General features: G+C 47.0%; 1 protein-coding gene across 1 annotated transcript in view; it reads left to right on the top strand.

Moving 5' to 3' along the window:
* The window catches only part of COL27A1 (collagen type XXVII alpha 1 chain), a 321,471-nt gene that overhangs the window by 31,506 nt on the left and 265,857 nt on the right, over positions 1-24,108 (top strand). Inside the window, exon 4 of the mRNA XM_083158983.1 lies at positions 16,624-16,677. Coding sequence (XP_083015109.1) covers positions 16,624-16,677 — 54 coding nt within the window. The remainder of the gene's footprint in view (positions 1-16,623; positions 16,678-24,108) is intronic.

The raw sequence follows: 24,108 nt of genomic DNA, 5'->3' as shown, positions 1-24,108 counted from the left end.
GATGTTACAAATCATTGCTATGGATTTTATTCATTTACTGATAAATTGGTTTTAGTATTATTTTTAAAATTGTTAACTATATAGAGCATGCACAAGAGCAATACTCCTGGGTTGATGGTTTGTTTACATGCAAAAACCTGGGATTTAGCTTTATTTATTTATTTATGACTGCGCTCACAGAACTGTGACTGGCGTTGCACTCTGGGATCAAACATTGCAACCACCGGTCATGATGGTCATCAGCAGCGCCAAGCTGAGTAAGCTACAGCTTGCTCAGGCTTGCCCGTGGCAGGGCAGCTTGCAAGGCCAAGAAAACTGCATCTCACGACGCAGCACTTGGCCTCGCCACTCCAAGAAAATGGGGCGGCGCATCTTCTTTTCTGTGAACGCCAGGAGCCCTCGTCAACAAACACCATTGTTTACAAAACTGCCCTTCGATTGCTTTGTCCTATGCTTAGAATGGGTCCTGCACAAGCAATGTTTCCTAATAATAGGGAAATTGCGCCACTGATTGCTAAATCGATCAGTTATGAATAAGGACCTTAATCTTTTTACTTCAAGTCACACACAACCATTCATCTCTCTCCTGAGATGGGAGGCAGCCCTGATATGACAGTGTTTTAGTAGAAACAGTGAAGACAAAAGCTGTAGATATAACCACGCTGCCATTACATTAGCGGTCATTTGTGGTCTTAACCAGTGCTCATCAGAGTGAGGCCTAACCGTTTACCTTGCTCACAGAGGTGTGAGGCAAGAACCCAAGGATTTTCTTCTGCTTTCACGAGGTAAATGTTGGTTCAACCCACACAATAGCTATTTCCACTGTTGCCACAGGGTACACGTAAAAGCTAAAGAAGAAATAATATAAGCTTAACAAGCCTATGACATGTTTTACACTATTGTAATGTCTATAGATTAAGAACAATCTATTATGGTAAATGTTGAACTAGTAACCTCTGTTGTATATAATTTATATCCTAATTATCCCCCAAATGGATACATTGGGGTAAACTAATGCGGGGTACACACCAGGACGACCCGCTCACGATGCACATCGTGAGCGGGTCGTCAGTGTCTCGTCCGACCCGCTCACGGTGACGAGGGGGGGCACGACCCGCTCACGATGTGCACCGTGAGCGGGTCCGATGGCGACCCGCACCCGGCTGTATGGTCGTCATTGAGATCCTACCTGCAGCAGGTAGGATCTCAATAACGACCGACCGACCGGCGGGACCGCGCATCGGATCGGTATCGGTCCACACCAGGACAGAAAAGGGCCCAATCAGCACACAATCTACATCCAATTGATCGGAATTGGATCGAGATTGTGGGGATCGGGCCCTAGTCGTCCTGGTGTGTACCCAGCATTACTAAGAAGGGAGTGCTATAGAATCTGATTAGTCTCTATGGGCAACATCCTATCTAGTCTCTTCTAGAAGGAGCTAAATAAATTAGAAATAGAGGGCCAGATGCACTTAGCTTCAAAATGATAAAATGGAGAGTGATAAACAACCACCCAATCAGCTCCTGCCTGACATCATGGCAGATAGGAGCTGATTGGCTGGCTGTTTATCACTCTCCATTTGATCACTTTTGAAGTTTAGTGCATCTAGCCCAGAATCTGATTGGTTTCTATAGTCAACATCCCATCGTCCGTAGAACTCCAACCTTAGTATATTTACTCCATTGATTCCAAATATCCCTAAATGTTTGAAGTAACTCTGAATAGCTGTTTATTCTAAATGTGTTTTTGGTACTTGTTTCCTAGAACGGCCACAATCGTGAGTGATCGTGGCTCTTAATTAAGGGACACGATCCTCACGATGTGGCCGATTTTTGACACTTTTTTCACTTCGATTGACAGAAATCGGGTCAATCGGTCGGTCGCGACCAATTAAAATCGGCCGCGATGCGACCGACCGATTGACCCGATTTTTCCATAGACTTCAATGTTAAAAAATCTTTTAACATTGAAATCGGGAGGATCTTGTCGGTCTTGTGCCATTATAATGGCACAAGATGAGATGGACTTGATTAAGTCCATCTCACATAGGGAAAAATGTTAAAAAAGGTGAAATGGGCCAATATGACCCATTTCACATTTTTTATGTGCCCGCCATGACCCCACGATAGACGTCAACCCGAAGCGTGGCGAGCGCAGCGAGCCCGCGAGGGGCGGCGGTGCGCGTCCTCCGACCTTTTCATTCCCCTACTATCCACTAGGGCGTGGAGTGAGAATAGAATAGTGTGGCGAGCGCAGCGAGCCACCGAGCCCGAAGCGTGGCGAGCGCAGCGAGCCCCGCGAGGGGACGCGTATACCTGTGAAGTTAGACGCGTCCCCTCGCGGGGCTCGCTGCGCTCGCCACGCTTCGGGCTCGGTGGCTCGCTGCGCTCGCCACACTATTCTATTCTCACTCCACGCCCTAGTGGATAGTAGGGGAATGAAAAGGTCGGAGGACGCGCACCGCCGCCCCTCGCGGGCTCGCTGCGCTCGCCACGCTTCGGGTTGACGTCTATCGTGGGGTCTAGCCCACTTAGTAACATTTGTGGGGGCAATTGAAAATAATCAGGTGAAAAAAAAAAAAAATCGGGTGAAAAATCGGTCGATCGGATCGGTCGCATCGTATGCGACCAAATCGCATGCGATGCGATCGATCCGATTTTTTATCTTACGACCACAACGATCTAAATCGTTGTGGCCGTTCTAGGAAACAAGTACCGTGTTTTTATTAAATTAGAATAAATGTGTTTAAACTGTTATTTAAGTTTAATTTGTCTTGTATGCCCCAGAGGTGCCACAGGCGGATGGAACTGTCTTGTATGCTTTAGAGGTACATGTGCCACAGGCGGATGGATCAGTCTTGTATGCCTCAGAGGTACATGTGCCACGGGCGGAATATATCCGTCTTGTATGCTTCAGAGGTACATGTGCCTCAGACGGATGGATCGGTCTTGTATTCCCCAGAGGTACATGTGCAACAGGGGGATGTATCCATCTTGTATCCCCCAGAGGTACATGTGCCACAGGCAGATGGATCAGTCTTGTATGCCCCAGAGGTACATGTGCCACAGAGGGATGGGTCAGTTTTGTATGCCACAGCGGTACATGTGCCACAGGCGATTTGATCTTTCTTGTATGCCCTGGTGGTGTATGTGCCACAGGCGGATGGATCCATCTTGTATGCCCCGGAGGTGCATGTACCATAGTTTGCAAACCTTTTGTCTGGACTTCATACCTACATATACATTGTTAGTGTTTCTTAGTTACATACGTGTGCACACTGGAATAGCGAATGAGTCACAGATATTACTGGCAGCCTCTATACCAGTGAGATCACAGCTAATTTCCTCCTAATCCTGACCAAGGAATCTCTTTTTTTGTCAATTGTTCAGCTGTGGACATTAATTCCAGGGAAATCCCTGGTACTTTTCCTCACTCTGACCAAAGAACTGTGACTGCGCTCTTATTAGCATTTAATGAAATGCACGGCAGGCGTGTGAATGGGGTTTATATTGTAGGTCAGCTCCTGGTATCTTGTACAGTTATTTTTTCCAGGTCATTTGTGATGTTCTCCAGATGCATCATATTTGAGGAGGAAAATGGATTTCAATTTTTTTCTGTAACTTGCACTGGAGCCTGAAAACTGATAGTCAGCCTCCCTCCCCCCTATGGATTTGGGTTCAAATTACAGATAGTTTTCATGGTGGTCTCCAGATATTTCACAATACATAATGCTGAGCTGCTAAGAATGAAAACGTGTGGCTCAGTAACGTACAGCTAATGTATTGCAAATGTTGACATTTGCTTTCTGAGGCACTTTAACATAATTATTGTAGAAAAATTTCAGTGACTAAGCCATACAGATCACACACGCCTCCAAAAACTACTAGCAACCAATCAGATTCTAGCTGTCGTGTGTATAGAACAGTCTAGAAAATAGACTGAATCTGGTTGGCTACTGCTCCACTTTTCTGTTTTTTGGAAGCATTACTATTACTATGCTATCACAGTGTTACCATGTCAGGAGAGAACTAATGACCCAATTCAATTAGCCATGAACTTCGGTAAAACACAGTTTTCGTGAATCGGGGAGCAAATTTATCTGGGATACTATGGGGTTTATTGACTAAAGGCCCCCATACACAAATCCGACTTGTCCTAAGAACAAGTTGAACCCAAATCCCCTTGAGCTCCCCCGGCAGAGCTCACTTACAATTTGGCACTTGATTTGCAACTTCAGCCGATCAGTGGCTGCCTATTCGTTTTGTATTTTTTTTTTTTATTCGCCTTTCCGCCATTCGCTGGGGATGCAGAATGCAGAGAACGCCTCTCCTGCCCGGTGCAGATAGGTGTGTGCCACGGCACTGCTGGCACACATCTAGTATCAGATGTAATACATTGCGAGTGCTAAAATACACCCACGATGTGCCGCTGACGGCTGCACGTACGGCTTATCTTATGTGCAGCCTTTCTGACCTCCAACTCCAGTCCAATGCACTCAGGACCACAGATCAGATGTCATACACATGCAATTTGGTCCGATTTCACCTGATCCTCTGTAATCAGGTGAAATCGGGCCAAAATTGTAGGGAGTTATATTTCTGTTCTATTTCATATGGGGATGTTGCTATGGGCAACCAATCAGATTCAAACTTATATCTTCTAGAAGGTGCTAAATAAGTAAAAAGTAGATTCTGATTGGTTACTCATAGCAACATACCATATGAAATAGAACTCCCTCTCTTAGTAAATAAACCCCTGTGTTTTCATCTGAAAATTTGGTACTTGTGTATTTTGGCGGCACCCGATTTCAGCATCGTACGATGAACATATCGCATCGCATGCCATGTACCCGATGGCATGCGATACGATTTTGACCCCCTATGCGGTGAAAAACCGTATAAGCACCATAAAGGGTGCTTTTGAGCACCCTAATGGGTGCTTACAATGTTAAATGCACCCCCACGCCACCCCCCCACTATAAACGTGAACCCGAAGCGTGGCGAGCGCAGCGGTACGCGTCCTACGACCTTTTCATACCCCCACTATCCAAGTCGGCGTGGAGTTGAGAATAGAAAGTGTGGCGAGCGCAGCGAGCCACCGAGCCCGAAGCGTGGCGAGCGGACGCAGATACCTTCACAGGTATACACGTCCCCTGGCGGGCTTCACAGGTGTCCGCGTCCCCTCGCGTGGCTCGCCACGCGGACACCTGTGAAGCCCGCCAGGGGACGCGGATACCTGTGAAGGTATCCGCGTCCCCTCGCGGGGCTTGCTGCGCTCGCCACGCTTTGGGTTCACGTTTATAGTGGGGGGGGTGGCGTGGGGGTGCATTTAACATTGTAAGCACCCATTAGGGTGCTCAAAAGCACCCTTTAGGGTGCTTATACGATTTTTAATCGCATCGCATCGTATGGCATTGTATGCCATGCACAATGGCATACAATTTGAAAATTGTATGCCATCGTACACTATGGTACGAAATCGCGTCGCATCGCATACCATCGCATACCATCGCATGCGTTATGGTATACGATGCGATGGGCGCCGCCAAAATACACAAGTACCGAATTTTTTTATATTTTTGCAGTGCAACAATGGGGGATAATTGTTTATCCCACGAATAAAATCATTAAAAATAATCACCCCAAAAAAGAAAGTTTTTTGCATATGAATAGATATTGGGGCCTGGAAAAAGTCATACATTTTTGGCTTTTTTTATACCTTACCATCCCCACGTTGGGAACAGTAATGTGTTCATAGTGAGGCATCTGGCCTGAAGCATGGGGAGCGTAGCCGTACACTAATTTGGTGGTCCACGTGTTCAGGAGTCAACATTGACACAAGTATTTTTAAAAAACTCATGTCTACCTTTTTGTGTGGCAACCTTATGCATGTTGAACTTTTGCAGTCGGTCTGATGACTGCTGACCTAGACATTGGGGAAAAATTTACTAAGATGGGAGTTCTATTTCACATGGGATGTTGCTATGGGCAACCAATCAGAATCTACTTATTTATTTAACACCTTCTAGAAGATAATAGATAGAATCTTATTGGTTGCCCATAGCAACATCCCATATGAAATAGAGCTCCCATCTTAGTAACTTCCCCCCATTGTCTGTGAGCTGGTCTAGCACAGCAGTGTGGAAATCTCCACCACTTCTGGAGTTCATTTAATCTGCATTTCCCTGTTGTGGTTTGATCAGCAGCCTTAATGAATTCAGCTGGCTTATAACCTACATTTTATTGAAATAAGAAATTGGATTGTTATGTTGTTAAAGGTTTGCATCTTTTTTTTTACTTTTTATTTCTCCTGCTATGTGTTATTACATGATTGCTGGTCCTTATTTTTATTTTGTGTGGTTTTGTTACACTAGTCTATAGATAGATTTTTTTTAGCGAAACTTTTGCAATGCCATGATGACAGTTTTAAATGACAGCGTATTGGCAGAAAGGGCTACTACAGTCAGTGGGGTTTATTTTCTAAGATGGAAGTTCTATTTCAGATGGGATGTTGCTACAAGTCAGATACTATCAATTATGCTGCTTTCACACCGCAAAACCTGCTTTAGACCAGGTATTTAAAACGTTTTTTTTAAACGGGTCAGAGCAAGTTGAACCCCTTTCACATCACATCTAAATACCTGGTCTAAAGCAGGTTTGCGGTGTGAAAGCAATACATTGAAACGGTACTTCTGGGAAGATTCCCTCTCCTCCCCCCCCGTCAGGGCTGTCTTAACAACATTATTAGTGAGGCCCCCCCCCCCCCCCCCCCCAAGAATCAGTTTGCCGGTGGGACCCCCGGGCAGCCCCCCCCCCCAATAATCAGTTTGCCGGTGGCACCCCGGGCAGCCAGCCCCCCCTCCCTATGGATTACAGTGGGGACAAATGAGAAATGCCTTACATGAACGTGATGTACGGAGGCAGCTGCAGCACTGCACTCCCGGGTCTTGCCTCCGCATTCATAGAACTGGGGAATCCGGACACGGCCACAAACCTCGGTGGAGCAGGATAACAGCGGGCTGAGCGGGCGCTCCCCCCCCGAAGCACTCACCGCGCCGCTGCTGAGTACAGAAGCCGGCTATCTGCATCGCTCTCCGGCTATACATAATGCTGGAGGTAGGAACACGGGGAGGGGGAAGAGCAGCAGTCAGCCCCACAGCCCGGATCCTACCTGGGCAGTGCAGCGCAGCGCAGGGAATAATCGCACTCGGGGTCCCTGCAGTGTATGTTAGATCAGTGGCGGGTCCCTGCAGCAGATGGGAACTAGTAGCTGCAGGGTCCCCGCCACTGCTGATGTAACATACACTGCAGGGACCCCCTGCCCGCAGCGCGATCATTCCCTTCCCTACGCTGCCCAGGGGGAGGGGGGGAGGGAGAGAGAGCGGAATCCCGTTTCAGACCTGTTGTGACACCAACAAAACCGGGTCTGAAACGGGTAGGACCCTGCTTTTTTACCGTTTCCAAAAACCGGATTTTTGGAAACGGTAAAATCACTCTGCACCTTTCAGACCTCACAGAATACCGGTTTAAAACGGTTTAAAATCGGCAAAATACCGTTTTTTTAGTGCGGTCTGAAAGGGGCATTATCTTTGTGAAAGTGCTAAATAAATGAGAAGTAGAGTCTGATTGGTTGCCCATAGCAACATCCCGTGTTAGTAAATTCCCCCCTATTTGTAGACGGAATGGGATCATTCGGTAGACAAGCATTAGGTCTACAAGCATAGGGTAGACACCACTAGGTCAACGTGCATGAAGGTCAACAGAGTCATTAGGTCGACAGGGTAATAAGGTCCACATGGGGTTTTTCACTGTTTTTTGACCCGAATGTTGACACAGTCGACATGGACACTGAAACATAGCACCGCGGCCCCTCGCATGGCTCGCTGCGCTTGCCATGCTTCTCCCACCATGCCCTAGTGGATGGTAGGGCATGAAGTACCGCCTGCCGGCACATGTCGGCTCAAAAAACAGTGAAAAACCCCATGTCGTCCTTCAGCCATGTCGTCCTTCAGCCATGTCGACCTTCAGCCATGTCGACCTTCAGCCATGTCGACCTTCAGCCATGTCGACCTTCAGCCATGTCGACCTTCAGCCATGTCGACCTTCAGCCATGTCGACCTTCAGCCATGTCGACCTTAATGCATGTTGACCTAGTGGTGTTGACCTTATGCTTGGTGGCCCAGGGACTGTATCCCTTCTAGACTTCCCATCTAGTAAACCTGTTTATGCAGAATGCAGTTTGTGAATTCACCAGAAAACTTTACCATCGTTGTAGTATTTAGGTCTAATATACACGGGCTCTGAGTAATAATCATGAGACACTGTATGCAAGTGCCGCAATTGAACCTTCATTAATGTGTGCAGACTAGCTGCACTACAGTGTCCGGATGTTTCATGTAATCACCTGGCAATAACCTCTAATAGTGTTCATTCTAGCACCCGCTATATATGAAAACCCATTCAGTTCCTGTTCCCTGCCTGGGGTGTCACTGTCTGCTGTAGTGCTTCTAGCACAATGTGGTCTGTTTATCAGCACTGATATGCAAACCAGACCTGTCCTAGCAACACCCCAGGCAGGGAACAGGAACTGCATGGGTTTTCATATATAGCGGGTGCTAGAATGAACACTATCTAATATACTAAAAAAACATTTCTGTCTAGGTTAAGATCTGTTTTCTGTCAGAACCCATCTTCTTTCGACATCCAATTTCCTGGCCAACGATGCTAATAAAAAATCCTAAAACATAAAGGGGACTATTTATCAAAGCTTGGAGAAAGCTTTAGTCCCAGCCAATCAACTGCTAACGGTTACTGTTACAGACTGTGCAGTAGATATACAATGCCTTGGAGAGTGATAAAGTGGAGAGAGATAATCCACCAACCAATAAGTTCCTAACTGTAATTTTTCCAATACAACCTGCAACATGGCAGTTATGATGTATTTTCTCTTTCCACTTTATGACTGTGGGGCAGATTTATTAAGCCAGGTGAAGTGATAAAGTGAAAGGTGATAAATATCCAGCCAATCAGCTCCTAACTGATCTTTCAAATCCAGGGCGGAATGTTTTAAATTGAAAATGCGGTACAAACCCTGGTTTTGGGTTCTTTTGCTGCATGAATCATGCAGGGTCCACACCAGGACGACCCGCTCACGATGCACACTGTGAGCGTGTTGCCAGTGTCTCGTCCGACCCGCTTACGATGAGGCGGAGAGCACGACCCGCTCACAATGTGCACCGTGAGCGGTACCAATACGATCACGACCCACACCCGGGTGTATGGTCGTGTCCAGATCCTGCCTGCTGCAGGTAGGATCTGATTAACGACCGACCCGCGGGGCCGCGCATCCGATCGGAATCAGGACAGAAAAGGGCCCAATCACCACACAATCTACATCCAATCGGTCGGAATTGGATCTAGATTGATGTGATCGGACCCTTGTCGTCCTGGTGTGTACCCAGCATTATTCAAGTCAGTAGTTACAAGTTAGATAGGTTGAACTCGATGGACTAACATCTTTTTTCAGCCTTAATTACTATGTTACTATTTTCGTATGCACTAAAACCTCTTCACGGGACACTACTGTACAGGGATTCATCAGCTTTTGCTGGCGATACCTTGTAGAAGCCTATGGGCTTCTCTCCGCAGCGCCGTGTGAGAGATCCATCAAGGATTCCTCCAGCATGCTCCGTGGCTGGCGCTGACACTCAGGTCTCAGACCCAGAAGTCCAGGGACTGTATCAAATCACAAAGCACAGCTCGTATTGGAAGAGCTGTAATTTGTGTTACTAATGAAATATGTTAGTGCATATGCGATTAGTATGAATGCAATAAGTGTGATGCGTGGTGAAGAGGTGTGGCGGATGTTAGAACATCCCGTCCCCCAGTCTGTAATTTAGCAGTAAGGACCTTATTGGCTGCTGCATTATCACCTTTAACTTTATCACTTCACCAGGCTTAATACATCTGGCCCTGTGTTTGAAAAAATGACAGCTTGGAGATGAATGGTTGGTACTGTACTTTCTCCCTCCAGACTTTGATAACTCTCTCCACATTGTTGTAAGCAAAAACCTGAGAAAGAAGCACGGGAAATATAAACATACTGTGAATTTATTAAGACCTGGTTCCTTCACTAAGTATTTCCTAGAACATTTCTGTAACCATCGGTGACTTGTGTGCCCTTACACCCTCTGCTCCCAGAAGGCATTGCAGGCCGTGCTGTGCAGCCAGACTGTAAATGGAAGCTGTGTTCCTGATTCTTTCATTAGTTACCCATGTGCAAATTTATTGAAGCCATATCTGCAGTATCTAGATAAGGGAGCTGCTTAATGCTGCCATCTCTAATACAAAGCCTACCAATTGCAGATGCTGTGTATTAAATCCATATGTCCTAATAAAGTATTTCCAGTTTTCAGAACTTCCACACTTTTCATAGCCATGAGGACGGCTTTTTTTTCCCTCCTCACATTTCACACTTTGAAGAGGGAAAATTCACACCTAAGAAAACACGCTCGTTCTGCCCAGTAATGTGCTTTACAAGCGCTCTGAGGAGGCGAAGCTGACAAGATACCAGACTGATATTGTGAGTCATGGGCAGAGGTTTGGCATGTGTAATTCCAGTTTGGCTCCTCATATCCATTATCCATACATGGAGTCAGCTGCTGAGCACGACGGACCATTTATTCAAGTCTTGATTGGATAAAACTTGTGTTTACTGTAACATTCCAACTAATCCATGTTTTTCCTTTTCCCCCCCCTGATTTTCGGGGGGGGGGCGGGGGGGATCCAAAAATTGGAAAAGACGTGGATTCACGAATCCGCATCTTTTTCTGCGGACACTAATGCCGATTGGAAAATTTAGCGGTCATTTCCACATGAGCAGATTTACAAAAGTCCAGGGGGGAGATTCTCTAAACAAGAAATGCGGTAAAAACCCCGTTATCGGGGTTTTTACCGCATTTTGGGATGCTGTAAGCATCCCCCGCCGGGTTAACGCGGCGGGGGGCATCGCCAGAAAAATCTGGCGATGCCCCATAGAAGCCAATGGGCTTCTAACGCATCCCTCCGCCGCCCCGCGCCGACCCCCCGCCGCCTCGCATCGCCCCCTCACCTGTGTCCGGGCAGCACAGCGCAGTGCTGCCCGGACCTGTGACCTCCTCCCTGCACTGATCCTCTTCCGGGTGCAGGGAGGAGGAGAGCCCTGCGCAGCAGCGCCGGGTGTGTGAGGGAGGGGGGAGCCGCCGGGACCTGCTGGGACCCGGCGACTCTCACCGCAAAGGACAGCTCTTAACGCAAGAGCTGTCCTTTGCCTTAATTATCGCATATGTTAGAACATATGCGATAATTAAGTATGCGATCGGCGGCGAAGGGGGGCGGAGATTCTTAGAGAATCTCCCCCCAGATCTGCAAATGCGAATTGCGGCCATTTCCCTGGTAAAAATGGCCAGGATTCAATAGTCAAATTCCATTCTTCAATTTTAAACAAAGGGAAACATTGAATACCTCCCCTGGGGGTACATTTATTAAGATGGGAATTCTGTTTAAGATGAGATGTTTCCCATAGCATCCAATAAGATTATATCTATTATCTTCTAGAAAGTAAATAAGAAGTAGAATCTGATTCGTAGTGTTCTTTGTACTAAAGTGTGGGTTAATAGAAGTGGAGATGTTGTTCATATCAACCAATTAGGCTTTTGTGGTAAGAAAATTAATACCATTTTTTTAACATAGGGGAAAAAAAATTAACACTGCAAAACCTAGTAATAAATACACCTTCCGGGAACAAAGGCAGATGACAGCTGTGCAGTGAGCATTTTGTTAGTAGACATCTTTTCTGATCCAGAGCAGGGGCGAGATGCGCCTAAATTCACAGGTGCATCCCACCACACATCGCAGGGTTTTGCGTTGTTCATAATCGCATATGCACTAACATATGCGAGTATTAACGCAAAGGACAGCTCTTCTGATAAGAGCTGTTGTTTGTGATGTGGCCCGATCACTGGACCTCAGAGTGATGGCGGGGGCCACGGGGCATGCTGGTGTTACTCGCTGCACCGAAACACTGATGTGCAGGGTTTAGTACATTGGGAAGTGCATTTAAAAAGGAACAAAAAAAAAACCCATGCATCTTGTGACTGAGGATCTCAGGCCTATCATAATAGTTCATGTTTCTCAGGCCTATCATTGTTGTCCTACAGTGTCCAGATACATTAACCCATTGACCAATCGAATATGCGAGTTAAGTGATGTCTGGTATGTAGAAGCATACAGGAACACTAGCAGAGGGTATTAGGCGAGGGAGAGGGAAGGTGTTTTTAAGGGATCTCTGAAGCTTTTCACCTCTACAGACAGTAACGCTGTATAGCCAGCATTTGGAACTCACTCAGGGCCAGATGTATAAAGCTTCAAAAGGTGATAAAGTGGAGGTAGCCTGTGACATGGCAGGTAGGAGCTGATTGGCTGACTGTTTATCACTCTCTATTGTATCACTTTTGAAGCTTGATACATCTGGCCCTCGGTCTTGTCAGTGCTTTGCTTAGTACCCCTCTCTAGTCCATATATTGCGGCCGATTCAGACCTGTTTGTTCGGGTCAGAATTCGGCACCGTGTCCGATGGTGAGGGGTTTGCGCATGTGCAAACCCTGGGCCTGAATGGGCAGTTCGCTGCAGAGGGGGTGGCAGGAGAATGCCCAGTGTTTTATGGGCGTCCCCATAAAAACGGTGGGCGTTACCCAGGGAATGCAGGCGGGTCAATGCCTGCTCGGACAGTTGCCGTCACATGACCTCAGCACCCGCCTCCTTTTAGTTGATATGCGGCAGAAATAAAAGTCAGTTCAGACTGACTTTTTTATTTCCGAAGGTGACCAGAATAATTTGATGGTTGGTGACCAAATGATTTCACACTCCATCGGCCGCCTGAGAGGGGATTTGTTCTCTTACACATCCGCTCGCATTCTAGCTGGGGGGGGGGGGGCTTGCAGTGTTGACCTGTTCGCTAGGCTCCGCTGCACCCACCTGTAGTCAACATATGGGACACACATCATTTTGAGAACTTTGTCCCGCACCCAGGACACAAACAGTCTTGTCAATGGTGAGAATTTGCCCATAACAACCAGTCCGCTTCTGTCTTTTAGAGGCTGTGCTAGAAAAATGCCAGAAGCAGATTTGTTGCTATGAGCGACGTCTCCACTTTATATCTCTCCAAGATTCAGCAAATCTTCCCTATAGATTTGTCAACTTTAGATTCAGCACGCTTCACACCCGCTATCTTGCCAACTGTGGTCTGCACTGATCTGTTGTCAGCACCAACCGGGACACACACAATCTTCGTCATCTACAGATAAAATGCAATCTGACAAATGACTACACCGTGCCAGCACTATACTGTACTATGTACAGTGAGACCAAAAAAGTTAATAAAGATAATATTTTTTTAAGCAATGTTTGCCTAACGATATTTTCTCTAAAGTACTGGTGACTCATATATGTTGCCTTCAGTGAAGGCTGCCATGTTGGGTTCAGCAATACACTAGGTTTTTTGTTCCTCCTTTTCTGGTAACCTATAAAATACGGCTGCCGGACGGGGTCCCAACAGTCATTAACCCGACGTCGGGATCCCAACTGTTAAAACACTGACGGCCGGGTTCCCGACGGCCGTCGGCTATTTTCCCTCGTGGGGGTCCACGACCCCCATAGAGGGAGAATAGAATAGGTGGCGAGCATAGCTCGCCACCGTGCCCGCAAGGGGCTTTGTTGCGCTGGCCACGCTGTCTGAGACCAGGCAGTCGGGATCCCGACATCGGGATAATGACTGTCGGGATCTCAAATGTCGGTGAATCATACCACACCAGATGTACTAAGCTTGAAAAGTGATAAAACAGAGAGTGATAAACAGCCAGCCAATCAGCTTCTACCTGCCTTGCCACAGGCTGTGCTTGAAAAATGACAGGTGGGAGCTGATTGGTTGGTGGCTTATCAATCTCCCTTTTATCATCTTGTCCATGTCTTTTACATTTCTGCCCTGATGTTAGCATTACTGCCAAGCTTATTTGTGGCCATCAACTGCTACTATATCACCAATACATAGATTTCCATTGTAAAGATTGTCTCACCGAACAAATATGTATTATTACAAACGGGTGCTGTAGAACAGCAGATTAGTTGTACTTTGTGAGGAAAAAGTATCTAGAGATAAGGGGCTTATATAACAGGACTGACAGAAGTGTATGGATACAGGAATTGAGGGACAACAGGCTAAAAATCCAGATAAAATACCAGAGTGCAACAGACAGGATAGTGGGAGAATTTCAGTGACGTTTAGGAGTGTGAGTGAGAGAATTGCGAGACTGAGGCACTCAATAGGAAAATCCATCTCTCCACGTGATGCATATGTTATCTTTATTATGAATACTGTATGTCTACATTTTATCTGTTTGTTTTTTTCTCCTCATTTCTCCAAGACACCTTATGTATATTACACTGAAAATATACACAGCCACTGTACATTTTATTAGAAACCGCAAACATTGGATAAATGTTGCGTAGATATTTTATTTTTTGGAGTTTCCTTTTCTCGAATTATTACACCTGAAAAGTGAAATTTGTGTTTGTGTAAGATGTAACAGAATTGATCATTGCTACCGACAAATTGCTTTGATAGCATGCAGTTTCCTGCTACAGGCTTCAAGAGAATTTGATACCTAGGAGACAACATACTTCTTTATGATGCTTCTGCTTCAACCCTAGTGCTAATGCAATGTACTATGGGGGTAGTTCAGACCTGATCGCACGGCTGTGAGTTCGCACAGCGGACGATTAACGATAGACTGCACATGCGTACGGGTTGCAGTATTCATGCGCAAGTCCGTTCTGCGATGAAAGCCTGCTACTGTTTCTGATCCCTGGCTGTTCGCAAGGAGATTGACAGGAAGCCGGTGTCTGGGGGTGGTAACCGGATGCTTATTGGAAGTGCTAAGAAAAAATGCAGCCGTGCTGATAACCACATTGGGAGTGTGTGACATCCTCTACAGGCCGGATAGGCCTTTTTCCATCACATCCACCATGTAAATCTCTGGCTACTCTGAGCCTGCGACGACTGTTGCCCAGTGTAACAATAATTTGATGGTGCGCCTGTTACAATGGATTTTGGAAATGTTTGCTGGGCTGTGATTGGATGTGTAGCTGTACACATTGGTTTGCAAAGCGGGATTTCACTCTAGCTGGTCAGCGGCTTAACTGAACGCTGGCCGTGTGTACATGCAGCTGTGCGATAAGGTCTGAATTACCCCCAATAGACAAGCAACAGACTATTGTATTTGTTTTGTTTTTTTACCTGTATTGATAAAAATGGATATTTCAGTTAGAGGAGAATCTTGATGAAAAAAAAAAAAAAGCAGCAAAACACAATATGGTAAATTTACTAAGATGGGAGTTGTATTAAAGATGGGTTGTTGCCCATATTTTATTATTATAAAGGTACTTGTGTACTAGCACGGCGCCCATCGCATCGCATCGCAGACCATAAGGTTTGCAATGCGACACGATTGGCACCCGATGGTATACAATTTAAAATTGTATACCATTGTATATGGCATACAATGCCACACAATGCGATGCGATGCGATTTTAAATTGTATAAGCAGCCTAATGGGTGCTTACAATGTTAAATGCACCCCCACACTACCCCTAGCATGGCGAGCGCACGCGGAATACATGTAAAGTAATACGCGTCCCCTCGTGGGGCTCGACGCGCTTCAGGCTTGGTGGCTGGCTGCGCTCGCCACACTATATAAAATCAACTTTACACCGACGTGGATAGTGGGGGTATGAAAAGGTCGGAGGATGCGTACCGCCGCCCTTCGCGGACTCGCTACGCTTGTCACGCTTCGGGTTCACGTTCATAGTGGGGGTGGCGTGGGGGTGCATTTAACATTGTAAGCCCCCATTAGGGTGCTTATACAATTTTTTTATCGCATCGCAGTGCATCGGGTGTATGCCATGCGATGCGATTATATGTTGTGCGACCAAATATCGTGGGCGCCGTGCTAGTACACAAGTACCATTATTATTATCCTTTATTTATATGGCGCCACAAGGGTTTCGCAGCGCCCAGTTACAGAGTACACATAATCAAACTGGAAAACAGTAACTTACAGTTGAAGACAATACAGGACAAATACAGGGTAAATGATCATAGGAACATCAGCCGATTGCCGCAACATAAGTATCAAGGTGGCAGCAAACAGCATGCTTTGGTGCAGTCGAAGGCTGCTGAAGTAAGAAAGGATAAGCACATGAGGTAAGAGGTCCCTGCTCGTGAGAGCTTACATTCTACATTGCCCATAGCAACCAATCAGACTGTACTTCTTATTTATTTAGCACCTTCTAGAAGATAATACATAGAATCTGATTGGTTGCTATGGGCAAAATCCTATCTTCAATAGAACTCCCATCTTAGTAAATTTACCCCAATTTGGCATCTCTTGTCAGTCACTGTATAAACTGGTAAACTGCTAACCATATTATTATGATGTCATTGTATGCATTTGCCCAATTGTAGTTGCACATGATGATGTTTTCCTTTGCACTGACCTGTTTCTTTTTAATTGATTTTCATTTTAGGGACCACCTGGTCCTCCAGGACTTCCTGGACCACCTGGCAAGAGAGGGCCAAGGGTAAGTACCAGTAGATGCTCCTCGTAACTTAAGTTCATCTTGCAATTACCAGTCAATTTAGCAGACACTACAATACATGGGTGGTTTCAGCAGTGTTAAATACCTGTAGGTGGCGAAGATACCTCTGAACAGACTGCAGTATTATCAGTGGCGGAGTACTGATTATATGTCAAACATATTGAGTGGCACACCTTAGCTTTGGCACTATACATGAAGTACATTTGTATATGGTTGAGGTTTGCCTGGTCCTCCTAAGTCACTTTGTGCCCTCCAGTTTGTCCTACTATAACAGTGATCAGAGAACAGGGGTAAATTACCCCAAATAGGGTATAAACGAAATTACTGGGGGTAATGTACGGTCGCGCTGCCGAGACACAGCCGGGCATGCATATGGATCTATTACCCCCGGGAATTTCATTTCATTGTGTATAGAAACTATATATAGATTCTATGTGCATGCCTGGCTGTGTGTGTTAGTGTTGTACTGTATAAGGACCTGACACAGTGCAGTGCGCCAGGCCCTTGTGTATAGTACGCTTCCCTATGTGATGCCCTGGGACCTGCCTCCAAGTCTGACCGCTTCTTCAGTAGAGTCGACTAGTTTCTGTGCCATCTCGGCAGTCTGTACTGCTACTGCTGCCGCGCTGGTATACCCATCTCTAGTCTAGGAGAAAAAAATGTGCACAGACTTTCACTATGTCATCTTGTAATACTGACACTAATAGTTGCCTGGACGCCACTATTAACAATGGCTATACCACACACAGCTGGCAGTGTGTGGTACAAACATGGGAAACGTCGACAGGGTCAAAATGAAAAAGGTATAGACAACCAACATGGACCACCACTTAGTGTAACGCGTACCCTCGCATGGCTCACTTTGCCCACCTCTATGCTTACATGGATGGTGAAATAAGAACAATCCGTTTCTAAAAATAAAATAAAAAAATCACGAAAAACTCATGTCGACATTTTCATTTGTCTACCTTTTTTTCATTTCAACATTTTGTGCTAGACCTATTGACTGTCTTTCTACACAATGTAGATCTATCAACCAAAATCAATGAAAATGGGAGAGCAGGGAGACACACACAAACACACACACAACATTTACACATCTAAAGACATTTGCGGAGTGTATAGGCCCATATGCACTAGGCAATTTCGAGCTGAAAGTAGCTTACTTTTGGTGTTTTTGTCTATTTTCAAGACAAAATTTGTTAGTGTGTATGGCTGGGCTGTTTTACCGCATCTTGAAAATCGATGGGATGGGTGGAAATTTTTCACATCCACGCTCCTTATACATGCTGGGCAATAATACCCATTGTGTATGAACCATTAAAGAGACTTTGGCTTTTGGGGAATGTGAGGAAGACTGTAAAGATTATCCCATGCAGATCCTCAGCCGACAAAGATGGCTCTGACTGCGCACAGGGTTAAGATCTTATAAGTTCACAGTCACGTTGGGGCATTCATCTTGTGGTTACTTTGAGTATTGCATGTCTTTTCCATTGTCCTTAATACAGCTGGACAGCTAATAAGCAGTGTGGCACTGATAACCAGCTGCTTTAAGTAAGCTCTGCGGTCACTGACATCATGGATTGAATTAGGCCTCCCCCTGCTGCCTTATGGTTGATCAGGGCTTGGGGGAGAGTAAGTAGGGATATGTGACATTTTCCCTCTCACGCTTCTATTTTCACATACGATTCCCTAAGCTCTTTTCCTTATCCAATGATAGTCTTTGTTGTGGTGCATGTGGAGGACTAATCTCTACCCTACCCATGCTACAGACGCACAGAGACGCATCTTATATAGGGATATTACCCCACACTACAGACGCCCAGAGACGCATCCTATATGGGGATGTTACCCCACACTACAGATGCCCAGAGACTCATCCTATATGGGGATATTACCCCACACTACAGACTCCCAGAGACACATCCTATATGGGGATATTACCCAACACTACAGATGCCCAGAGACACATCCTATATGGGGATGTTACCCCACACTACAGACTCCCAGAGACACATCCTATATGGGGATATTACCCCACACTACAGACTCCCAGAGACGCATCCTATATGGGGATGTTACCCCACACTACAGACTCCCAGAGACACATCCTATATGGGGATATTACCCCACACTACAGACGCCCAGAGACACATCCTATATGGGGATGTTACCCCACACTACAGACTCCCAGAGACACATCCTATATGGGGATATTACCCCACACTACAGACTCCCAGAGACGCATTCCTATATGGGGATATTACCCCACACTACAGACGCCCAGAGACGCATCCTATATGGGGATATTACCCCACACTACGGACGCCCAGAGACGATTCCTATATGGGGATGTTACCCCACACTACAGACTCCCAGACGCATCCTATATTGGGATGTTACCCCACACTACGGACGCCCAGACTCATCCTATATTGGGATGTTACCCCACACCCCAGACGCATCCCATATGGGGATTTTCTTCTATCTTCTAGAAGGTGCTAAATAAATATCAATTAGAATCTGATTGGTTGTAATGGGCAGCATCCCATCTTGGTAAAAGGGTCCCTGGCACAAGTTTATACACTGTAACGTGCCAGGCCACAGACTAAACTTCTCTGTGGTGTAACTGGAAATGCTATGACGCCACAAGTTCTAACCAATATGTAACACATCTGCATAGGATTCCTGCAGCGTGTAACTATATATTACATCTGTGGCTGCATCTGTTGTAACTTTGAGTCTGCAATGAATAAAAGTTCAGTGTTGGAAAGCCCGGTTGGCTGTGTGCGGATTTTGGCCTAATTTCTCATAGTTTAAATCCAATGTTTCATTTCCCCCAACTTCGCAGTAGACATACTATAAAGTGGGAGGTAAATCAGGCCATGATGGGGCGTAGCGTGTGCATGTAATCTTTATAGATAGAGTGCATACAGATGTACATGAGAAAAAAAGTAGGAATTCATTGTGGTGTTTTGTTAGAAGCCGAATATTGCTTTATCAGTTTGTGATGTGAACAGTAAGTGGCAGATGTCTTATGTGCAAGTGTGCAGTAGCCCATAGACTCATCCGCAATCACTTGTATGATTCACTGCAAGTTATATCTTGTCATCATTTTGGTATGTGCTAAATCTGACCTGAATAAATGTGACTCTAAGTGTCCTGAGATATCAGCAAGTTCGATGTTAAGCAGCGATGTTTACTAAGGGAAGACCCAGTTTATTTTCACTAACGTCCTTGATGGGATACTGGGAATGGTCTTAAGACATTGGGTATTAGAGGGTATCCGCAGGAGACAGGCACATCTATAACTTTGAAGCTGGGTGTACTGGCTCCTCCCCTCTGATTCCCCTCCCAGGAACCAGTTTAGAAAAATGTGCCCTCAGGAGAGGATGCACACTGCTGGAGCTCCAGAGAGTTTGTCTTCAGTTTATTTTCTTTTATTATTTTGGGGTTACTGTGTTGGACTTCACAGTATCCCTGCTTCGTGGGAGTCAGTTGAGGAGGGTTCAGCTGCAGGCCTCTTAAGGTACCGAGCTGTCCCTGCTGCAGGACCACTGTCCTGAGAGGGTGTTTGTACTCACGGGCATTGCGCTGCAGTGATACTCACCCCCAGCATGCCGCACACTCCTGACACAGTCCGAAGACGTCTGTGGTGAGTAGAAACCGGGGTCCCCACAGTGGGGTACCCCGGCTCATTGTGCGGCAAGATGGCGGCGGCGGCAGACGCGGTACCCTGCACAGGGGCTGCGCAGACCCCCTGTCACAAACTGGCTGCGGGTGACAGTCCCTGGGCTACCAGGGCAGATCCCACTATAAAACGCTGTTCAGTGTAAGGGCGCCATTAAAACTGACAGCCAGCGCCAGTATAAAGATCAGTGAAGCCCCTGCGCCATCACAGGGGGGCGGGGCTTCAGCGGAGCGAGGCCAGAGCTCTGAGCGCGCATACACTACTTCCTGCTTCTCCCTGGGCGCCATTACTGTCTCCAGATACACTCCTCAGCGGTGAGGTGTTGGACAGAGGAAATCTGCAGAAAACAGCAAGTGTATTTAGCGCTAAGATCGCTTAATTGATCACACTGTTCTGTGTTTATGCGTGTTACCAACTCCTAAATAGGAGTTCAGGTTGTACAGGGTGTGCTGGTCTCCTCAGTGTAATCTGAGCGCTCCCCCACGTGCTTGTTAAGCTACACACTTCCAGTGATAGAGCTCACACATATATAGCTACTATACACTGCACACTGAATATATACATATTTATTTCATTGTGATTGTGGTGTGTTTGTGGAAGAAAGGTTACTCATTCCTTCAACATGGTGAGGAAGTTAACCTGTCTCATTTGCAGCAGCAAGTTTGTGCCTAAATCCACCTCACAAATTACTTGTGAGGAATGCATGTCCACTCAAACGAGTGGGACAGGGGGTTCATCCCAGATTAATCCTCAATCAGACTCACAGGAGCCTGAATGGGCGGCAGGCATTAAAACCATGCTGCAGGCAGTGTCAACACAATTGGCTGCAAATACAATGCAGACCAAACAGGTGCAGCAGGACTTAACAGTTTTAGCCGCACGGGTGGATAATATAAGCACCACCACGGGCCAGTCACGGAAGCGTGCTGCGACCGCCATGTTGCCTGATTCAGATGATGATCTACAGGCTGGTGACGACACAGATGATAATGTGGACGACGGGGCTCTGATCCCTGATTCACAGTCATCTCTTAGAGGCCCAGAACCTCTTATTACAGCAATAAGAGAAGTGTTAGACCTTCCTTTAGCTGACATGCAGGAAGGTGACCCGTTCTTTGGGTCCCAAAGGAAACAGCAAATTGTTTATCCTGAACAAGTTGACCTTGATGAGACGTTTAAGGAGGCTTGGAAACAACCTGAAAAGCGTTTCCAACTGTCTAAAAGGTTTAAGTCCAATTTTCCCTTTGATCCCGCCACTAGAGCGGTGTGGGAAGAGCCTCCGGTTGTGGATGCATCAGTGTCCAGACTGTCCAAGAAGGTGGTTCTCCCCGTCCCAGGGGCAGCAACACTCAAGGATAGTACAGACAAAAAACTGGATACTACCCTTAAGTCCATGTACACTGCGAGTGGGGCGTCTCAGAGACCTGTCCTCGCCAGTTGTTGGATGGCCAAGTCCATTTATACATGGGCTTCTCAAATCCAGGAAGGCATGCTGGCCGATATGTCAATGGCGCAGGTCGGAGAGAGACTTCGCCATATCCAGGATACTGCAAAGATCCTGTGTGACACGCAGAAGGAGCTTGGAGCTATAAATGCTCGCTCTTCCGCAATGGCGGTTTCAGGCCGCAGGGCCCTCTGGTTAAGACAGTGGGTAGCTGATCCAGAGTCTAAACGTAGTGTGGAAAGTTTGCCTTTTAAGGGAGAAAAGTTATTTGGTAGCGAACTTGACGACCTTATATCCAAGGCTACAGCCGGCAAGTCGACTTTTCTGCCGACGGCTTCCACTCACGCAAAACGTCCCTTTCAGGGCCATACGTCCCAGTCCTTTCAGGCTTCTCAGTCCTTTCGGCCTTCCAGGCCCAGGCAGAGGGCGAGAGGCTCCAGCTCGGCCACCAGAGGGGGCCGTGGCAGGTTCAGGAAGCCCGCCAGCACAGGATCTCAGGATCGTGCCGCTAATGCCTCCGCCTCTAAGCCGGCAGCATGACTCGGGTTCCGACCCTGGAGTCACTTGCGAGGTGGGGGGTCGCCTGTCAGCTTTCAGCCAAGTATGGTCAGTCTCTCACCTGGATTCCTGGGTGAGAGATCTTATTACCAACGGCTGCAGGCTGGAATTCGAAAAACCTCCCCCTCACAGGTTCTTCAAATCAGGTCTGCCGGCTCTACAGGCAGACCGAGTGAACCTGCAGCAGGCAATACAACGCCTGCTGACGTCACGGGTTATCACACCTGTCCCATTGCAGGAACAAGGAAGGGGTTACTACTCCAATCTGTTCCTCGTGCCGAAGCCGGACGGCTCGGTGCGCCCCATTTTAAATTTAAAGTCTCTAAACCCTTTTTTAAGGGTTTACAAATTCAAGATGGAGTCCCTCCGGGCAGTAATAGCAACCCTGGAGGAGGGAGAGTTCTTAGCATCGCTGGATGTAAAGGACGCCTACCTCCACATACCAATTTGGGGTCCACATCAGGCTTTCCTGAGGTTTGCGCTGAAAGATCTGCACTTTCAATTCAGAGCGCTGCCATTCGGCCTGTCATCAGCGCCGCGTGTGTTCACGAAGGTGATGGCGGAAATGATGGTACTGCTCAGGAGGTCGGGTGTCAACATTATCCCTTACCTGGACGACTTGCTGATCAAAGCAAGGTCGGAACAGGTCCTGCTGCAGGATATAGCAAAGACCAGGCAGATTTTATCCGAGCATGGGTGGATCCTAAATATCCCCAAGTCCTCCCTGACGCCGTCGCGTCGTATCCTCTTTCTAGGAATGTTCCTGGATACAGAGTTGAAAAGGATTTTCCTCCCTCGGGAGAAGATGGAAGCCATACAATCCCTGGTGATGGTGATTTTGGCAAAGCCTCAGGTGTCGGTTCACCAATGCATCCAGCTATTGGGCAGGATGGTGGCCACATTCGAGGCCATTCAGTTCGGACGCTTTCACACCAGGGTGTTCCAACTGGATCTGTTGGCAAAATGGTCGGGCTCTCATCTCCTGATGTACAAGAGGATTTCTCTGTCGCATCAGTCCCGGCAGTCCCTTCTATGGTGGACTCAGGAGTCGAACCTGCTTGCAGGTCGGAGATTTGGCATCCAGGATTGGGTGCGACTCACGACAGATGCGAGTCTGCAGGGATGGGGGGCTGTGACCATGGACAGAACCTTTCAAGGTCAGTGGACTCGGTGGGAAGCGAGACTCCACATCAATATCCTGGAGCTGAGAGCTGTATACTATGCAGTGTTACAAGCCCAGGATTTCCTCCAAGGTCGGGCGCTCCAGATACAGTCCGACAATGCCACAACTGTGGCCTACATAAATCGCCAGGGAGGCACAAAAAGCAGGACTTGCATGAAGGAAGCTTCCAAGATCCTGACCTGGGCGGAAACGTACGTGGTGGCTCTGTCGGCCATCTTTATCCCGGGGGTGGACAATTGGGAGGCGGACTTCCTGAGTCGTCACGCCCTCCACCCCGGGGAATGGAGCCTGAATTCACAGGTGTTTGCAGCAATTGTGGACCGTTGGGGCCAGCCATCGATAGATCTGATGGCATCCCGGTTAAACCACAAAGTCCCCATGTACTGCACAAGGACCAGGGATCCCAGCGCAGTGGCAATAGACGCCCTGACAATTCCATGGGTGTTTCCCTTGGTGTACCTGTTTCCACCCATACCACTGCTGACAAGAGTTCTAAAAAGGGTTCGAAGTCAGGGAGTGGAAGCCATTCTTGTGGCT

This window comes from Crinia signifera, chromosome 9 (assembly GCF_055691185.1).
Source record: "Crinia signifera chromosome 9, ASM5569118v1, whole genome shotgun sequence".
Taxonomy (NCBI): domain Eukaryota; kingdom Metazoa; phylum Chordata; class Amphibia; order Anura; family Myobatrachidae; genus Crinia; species Crinia signifera.
This window is presented reverse-complemented; position numbering and strand designations above follow the sequence as displayed.